This window comes from Equus quagga, chromosome 13, assembly GCF_021613505.1.
Source record: "Equus quagga isolate Etosha38 chromosome 13, UCLA_HA_Equagga_1.0, whole genome shotgun sequence".
In the NCBI taxonomy this organism is placed as follows: Eukaryota; Metazoa; Chordata; class Mammalia; order Perissodactyla; family Equidae; genus Equus; species Equus quagga.
Genome location: NC_060279.1, coordinates 53,498,983 through 53,506,183, shown reverse-complemented (window position 1 = coordinate 53,506,183; position 7,201 = coordinate 53,498,983). Strand labels below are relative to the sequence as shown.

The 7,201-nt window shown below is 51.2% G+C and overlaps 1 protein-coding gene across 1 annotated transcript; it reads right to left on the bottom strand.

Annotated features, from left to right (window-relative positions):
• Positions 1-718: 718 nt before the first annotated feature.
• ARL2BP (ADP ribosylation factor like GTPase 2 binding protein) lies at positions 719-6,796 on the bottom strand. The gene is made up of 6 exons (XM_046682498.1): positions 6,560-6,796; positions 5,751-5,812; positions 4,051-4,157; positions 2,990-3,075; positions 2,684-2,780; positions 719-2,154 (listed from the first exon to the last, which is right to left on the bottom strand). The coding sequence occupies exons 1-6, from the start codon at positions 6,595-6,597 to the stop codon at positions 2,053-2,055; spliced, it is 492 nt and encodes a 163-aa protein (XP_046538454.1). The 5' UTR covers positions 6,598-6,796; the 3' UTR covers positions 719-2,052.
• Positions 6,797-7,201: the final 405 nt, after the last annotated feature.

Sequence of the window (7,201 nt, the reverse complement as noted above, 5' to 3'; positions counted from 1 at the left end):
GTGTCTCAGAGTTTGAATAATAAATTAGTCATTTGAGGATGAAGCCATAAGAAAAGAGTTTAGTTTTAAGGAAGATCAACCCATTTTCTTTTGCGGCTCAAGAGAAAACAAAATCCTAGGCAGGTCTTACCAGGTTTCTGACCCTAAAACACGGCCTATTTCGGCGGAGATGTTTGTGTGCTTAGTCAAACTACTGCCTTCGGGTCCAGGCCAAAGCCTCCATAGTCCCCGGACCCGCAGTTTGGTGAACACTGCTTCCCGCGGGCGAGGGGCCTGAGCAAAAGGAGAGCGCAGCTGTCTCCTGCGGCTGGGCAGAACGCCGGGCTTCCTCCTCCCGCGCCAGGCCTGAGCCCCCTTGAAGGAGTCCTGTGACGACCTAAGTTCCTGTGTGGACGGACAGACAGGTTTCTAGTTTTTTATAAAAGAAATCAGAAAGCCTGTCTCTAATCTTAAGCTCCAACAGGCTTGCTTGCTTTTTGAAAAAACCCATTTGCCTTCTTGTTCACTTTTCCTGATTTCATCTTTAGACTTGTCCACCTGCCTTTGCTCACCAGGCAGACTGCCCACAGGCATGGCCTGCAGGGGCCAGCCCCGTTTACAGAGCAGCAAGAAGGGAAAGCAAGGCCGGGAGGGGGGGCATTGTGGAGAGCGGCATCTGCGTGCCTCCGGCTCGAAGGACCACCCGATGGCAGCGGCGAAAGTAAAGAAAGGCAAGGGCTGGTTTAGAATGATGGTTCTTGCAAAACACCTCCGGTTTTACTCCTGGTACAAAAGTATTTAATAAGCGCCACATTAGTACAGGAAAACACAGCCTACAGCTCATCCTTTAAAACCAGAACAGCCAAGTGAAAAGTCAGGACAGATTCTTATTTTTACTTAAAAAAAAAAAAAAAATCTAAGGTACATACTGGGAACGGAACTACTATGTTTTTTCTTCTTTCTAGAGATGTGACATCCATGTTTCTGGTCGGTAATGGTCTATCAGACGTTGCACTAAACGAAAGCAGACAGAGGAGCAGTGAAGCTGTCTGCTCGCCCGCTCGTGCTGAGCTGGGCAGCGGAGCATCATCTGGGCACGAACACTGACAGGAAGGAACTGCAGAGCCCCCGCCCAAAAGAAAACTTGAGGAAGCAGCGACACGGGCAGGGTTTAAGCAAACATGCACACTGAACATGCTCTAAGACGGGACCACCGTGTCTCCTCCTGCATCAGCACGTCCGTGGGGGCCCAGGAGGCCAGGACGCCCACACAGAAAGCACTTCTGCTTTCACAGCACTCACGAATAGCAAGCACACAGCATATAATACTTTGATCTTTAAGTGGGTAATCATGGAAGTTCCAAGATTATATCCACTAGGTGAGCCTGAGTATTCATCTATAAAAATACTTTTTCAAAAATGCTTAAAAGAGAATTCTAGAAACAGTGGGACTACAGGAGAACCAACAGAAGACAGTGATAGAGACTGCAAATGTCAGACTAGGAAGTGGCTTTCCCTGGAGCGTTTAGGTGAAGGACACTCTCTCGGGTGATTCCTACAGCCAGGATCAGCTGGGAGGGCAGGAGCTTCAGAAATCTCCAGACGGGCATTGGCTTGAGTAAGACCCTAGATAAACGCTCTCCAATGGTTGAAACCCCACTGAGGCCGCAGGCCCGAAACTCGGCCACATACGAGAAGCCTGGTGGGCCAGACAGGGCTGGTGATGGTGGGCTCCTGCAAACGCTGACACAGCAACATGTGTGCTGGGGAAGGGCCCAGAGGAAGGCCCGGCTTGGGCCTGCTCCACAGGAGTCCGACTCGAGCAAGCCTGAGAGAGGGTCCACCCGGGGAGGATGACTCGGGTCACTGAGCACAGGAAGGCGTTTCAGGAGAACCAGTCCCAGGAGGGGCAGGGGACTTTCTTTTTGACTCATCAATACTTAACGCTAAGGAAGAGCTGGTTACAGAACACAGTCTGTCTTTCCAAGGTGGTTCTTCTGTCATCATCAGCGAAGCCTCTCCCAGTCTATCGGGCTGGTGACGCTCAGCAAGACCCTGTTGCTGGAGGTGGCCCTAGGGCCGCAGACTGTTCTGGGAAGCTGGCACGGACGAGGACTTGCACAGTGAAGTCACCACTAAACCGCTGCTTAAGTCCAGCCCCCGGCCTTCTTTTTCCTACAGAGAAAAGAACCACTTCAAGAGGCAAGGACTAGGAAAGAGACGCCCTTCCAGCTGAGAACAGCCCTGGTGCGGGGAGGCAGCGCTCAGGCAGGAGGAGGACCTGGGAGCCCCAGGAAGGGGAGGGGGCTGTTCTGCATTTCTGCTCAGCACCGGCCCCGGGTGCTCTTAAAAAGATGCACCTCTCTTCAGTGAAGAACGTGTGTTCTCCCCGTTAGGTGCCTGCATTTTAAGAAAGGCCAGGCAATTAGACTCGCTTTGTGGTTCTGTGCTGATTATTTAGGGAGCCTAGGAGGTGCCTGGAACCTGTTCCACCAAAACTTAGGAATGTAATTCCTCAGCCAGGGTCCCGGGTCCTGGCCAGAGGAGGACAGCAGCTCCCTCTTCCGACACCTCGCTGGCTGCAGACTGACACTGGCCAGTCTAAAGGGAGAAGCATGGGGGGGGTGGGGGGGTGCTCACCATACCTACTTGGAACTTTCTAAGTGGTTCAATGTGGCTAACTAAAGAGGCAAGAGTGACTTACTGCTCTGTAGTCCAGAAACATTTCTTTAAATGCCAGGAAATCTGTAAAGGTGAGCAGCATGTCGAATATGTCCCCAGCCACCTCATCTTTATGGTGCCTGCAAAAGAAAAGATGGCTGTTTCATGAATGAATGATGACACAGACCCTCTTCAAGATTTCATCCAAAGGTTTTGAGGACCTCCCACCCAGGACCTAGCCACCAAGTGCTCTAATCTTGATGTTCAAGCACTGAAAAAAAAAGATGTTTTTTTCAGAGCAAAGAAGGAAGAAGGGGGAAAAGGTAAAACAGAGTCAAGTTCAACTTACTGTAGAGTTGTTGTGAAAGCCGCCATGTTAAACCCGGGAATCCGCTCCACCAGCTGTTCTTCAATATACTTTTCTACCAAAGAAATCTGCAGCAGTGGGAAGGACCTTGGTCAGACCACGCTTTAGGAAAAACAGACTTCTTTTCAGAAAGCCTGTCCTCCAGCCTCTGCAGACACTTCCTAAGAGCCTACTCTACGTGCCAGGCTCCATGCCGAGTGCTGGGGACACCAAAGAGAACCGAAACACAGCTCCTGTCCTCGGTGAGGACGTGCCCTGGCCCCGCAGGAGAGAGCTATTAGCAGGCAATTACAGTGTAACAAGGCAAGTGGTCTACGGTGGCAGGGACAGTGGGCAGCACGGCTCCCACCCCCACGGCAGAAGAGAGGAATGAAGCGAGAGGGCCTTCTCTCCTGGGTAGATGGAATCTGTGCAAAGAGCAATTGCTAGAAGCAATCACAGGTTCCTTATAAGCTGAGGCTGTGCTGGAGGAAACTTCACTGACTGGGCTATGCTTCCACGGTAAGAGTCCTGGAGGCTCCAGCCCACTCTCAGACAGGTGAGGTCATTCCAGGAGGCCACTTGGGGCCTCGGCACAGTGGACACACCCAAGGGTTAAGAGTTGGGCTTTGCGGGTTCTAGCCTTGGTTTTGCCACCATCTAGTTAGTGATCCTGGTCTTGGTTTTCACTTTGACCTCACACTCATGCACACCCAACTGGACTATGTAGTAGAAAAAATAATGTGTGAAAGCCAAAAGGTGGAAAGTCTATCAACGCAAGGTGTGGTGAGGCTGCACATGGTGACTGACAGCAGGAGGGTGATAAGGCCAGACACCTCTTAAAACAGAAAGGGATGAAATCAGCAAACATTTGGAAAACGGCCCCAGGAACTGTGAGGAGGAAAACGACAGGAGATGAGAATCAAACCAGATTCTAATTAGAATTCCTGACAGGACACTAGCGGCAGATTTTAAAAGTTGAGCAAATTTCAACATCTTTTGATTCTAAAGTCACATTTTAAAGAAATCCTAGTCTCTGGTAAGAGACACAGAAATCCACTTACATATTCATTAAAAATAGGTGTGTAGGTGAGTTTATTCTCTTCCGTGTCTTCAAACTCCTGGTAGTACTTGTCCATGAAATTTCTCTGTAATAACTGGAACTCGTCATCTGAAACGCAAGAGGAAAAATTTATTCTTTTTAATGGAGACTAAGAATCATTCGGATTTATAAATAGGCAGGAATTATATGTCAGCAGCACTGCTTTCTCAATGGCCGATCTCTAGTAGAGGGAAAGCTAAAGGTGTTTTAAGCAGGTGTTAAATGGGACACCAATGTTGAAACAAGACCAATTCCAGCCTTTTTATTATTATTTTTTAAATTGTGATAAATATACCTAACATGAAATTTACCACCTTAATCATTTTTAACCATCTGGTTTGGTGACATTAAGTACATTCACATTGCTGTGCAACCATCACCACCATCCTCCAGGCCATTTTAAACTCACCCAAGACAGGGCGGCCGGGGAACTCCCTCACATTGCTTTTCCACAAAGGAGTGAAATGGTTTTCTTACTTTAATGTAATTTCAGCAAGAGTGGTGGAAACAGTGCAGGGATTAGACGTCTGGGCTCTGACAGAAGCTGGCCTGTGTGGGTTCGAATCCCGCCTCAGCCATTTGCACCTGTGTGACCTTGGGCCTGTTACTTAGTTTCTCTAAGCCCCAGTTTCTTCAAGGGGAAAATGAGGATGATCCTAATACCTATGATACAGGATTGCTGGTGCAACTTAGATGCAAATTCATCTAAAGAGATCAGTTTATAGCTAACAGTTAAATGTTAGGGAATTTTAACAACAGAATAGAATATTTCCAAAAACAAAAGGAAAGCTTCACAAATGACCTAGACTTTGGGATAAACACCCTGGGCTTACAGAAAACTCATTTTCCCACAGCATAGAGGGTACCCACAAAGGGCAAAGGAACTCAAAGTATTCCTCCATGTTCCCCAGGAATCCTCACATCCACATGGGACAAGAGCTGAACGGTGAAACACCTGTACTCAGGAGCTAAGGGCACGAATCTTTACAGGACCTGCAGGGACAAAAACGTGGCCAGTGATTTTCAGACCTAAGTAGAAGAAGAAACACAGCGAATAACACCAAATAACAGTGTTCTTTTCCTAATTCTCAGAAAACTTAGCTAATAGACAAAATTTTCTCAAACTTAGGTGTTTCTCTCCCACGTATTTGTCTGAAACCTTTGGTGCCTGTTACTGCTTATTACTTAGGAGGACTTACGGAGGCCAAAATGAATCCACAGATAGGAACTCAGACCCCAGGAAAACACAGAGCCAGCTGACGTATGGCACCTTTTCTCCATGGACGTGTGTGCTATGGTTATGCTGTGGTTTATGTCATGAAAATGTGAAAACTCAAATCTAAAAACCGAAACTGCTCTTACTCTCTGAAATAAAGTAGGTCACTATTTCCTGCAGTTTTCCCAAGAGCCCCATAACTTGCAGGTGCCCCATTACCTGAATAAGCCCCTTCCGGGGACTGAATCTCTGGGTATCAGTGGTTTTAAGGAGTACAGGCTATCTGCCTTGAAGACAAATCACAGTACGGCTTACTTTATATTAATTTGTGCATACATTAAAAATTATACACAGCTTAAAATTAACTCTCCAAATTGACTTCAGTGTCCTTAAAAGCAAGGATCTGAGAACTAGAGCACAGGTCAGGCAGTGGGAAGCAAGCTTACCCATGATAATGTCCTCTAAATATCCAACCACCGCGTCAAATTCTGCATCAGAGGCGGAAGAGCTGAAAAACATGCCTGGATTAGGCGCTGTTTCAAAGAATTCGCTTCTAAAAAAATGTATTATGGACATTTCCAAACGCGCATAAAAGAAAAAAGAATAGCAAGATGAACTTCCCATCACCCAGCTTCAAGAATTCAGAATGGTTACTGTCTAATCTAGCAATTCCAAACAGAAGAGAGCACACTTGACACATCTACGACATCCAAGTTGAATGGAATGGCTCCACTTTCAGAAAACCTGATATGACACAAAGAATTACAAAAGGGACAAATAAAGGGAGCAAAGGCTGGCACTGGACCTCGTAAGGCTGCTCGCGTCTACGTCCTCCGGGCTCCGCTCACGCATCGTGGCGGTCACCACACACCTATCTGCTTGTGAGCGGGAGCCCGGCGCGGGCGAGAGTCCGGCCTGGGGGGCAATCGGCCCAGGAGTCCCCGGGGGCGGTGGTGGCGGGTCCTCTGACCCGAGCTCGGGCCCCGGCAGCTCCAACCCGCCAGGCCCTGCTGACGACCAGGACCGGAGGCGGGGGACTGTGATGGAGGCGCTGACCGCCGCGCGACGCCCGCCCCGCACCCCGTCCTCCCGGGCCTGAGCCCCGCAGCCCAGCAGCGGCAGAACCGATGCGGGACCCGGGCGGAGCCGCGGCCACCCCCGACCCCAGGCCCCGAAGACACCCGATCCGGGGCGGAGGCCGAGGCCGAACAGCAGCGCCGGCCTGCAGCTTGCGGGCGCGGGCGGCGTCACTCACAAGGACACCGCGAAGCTCTCTTCCTCTAGGGCGTCCATCGCCGCCGCGTCCACCGCGCGCGGGCGAGCGGCCGTCGGCCCCCTACCCCGCCCGCGGCCCGGGCGCAGCGTCCGCTCTACCCCGCAGAGCCCCGGCCCGCATCGGGCGGGCGTCACCGCCGACGCCGCGGCTGGCTCACGGCCGCCAGGTAGCGCCTGCGCGCGGGCCCGGGCTCAGCCTCCCGCCGCCGCCACGCCACGCCCCGCCCGCGGGCTCCCGGCGTCGGTTACGGCGCCCCGCCTCCGTCGCCATGGCCACCGCAGCCCCTTCCGCCGCCGCGCGGCCCCCACAGCCAATCACAGGCGCGCGCTGCCGACGCCGCGGGCGGGGCACTGACGGGGAGGAAGGGAGGGAGGGATGGAGTCTCCAGGGGCCGCTGGGCATGGGTCAGCACGCCCGGGGTAGTGGTTACGTCGCCCGTCGCCAAGGAGTCGAAGCCAAGAGCCTCAGTTTCCTCGCTTGCAACTTGCGGATAAACTACAAGGTTTAAGAAGAAGATTAAGTAGTTTAAAGCGGGTTTTAAAAGCACTGTACACAACTGGAAGGACCCACAACGAAGAATATACAACTATGTACGGGGGGGGGGCGGGGTGCTTTGGGGAG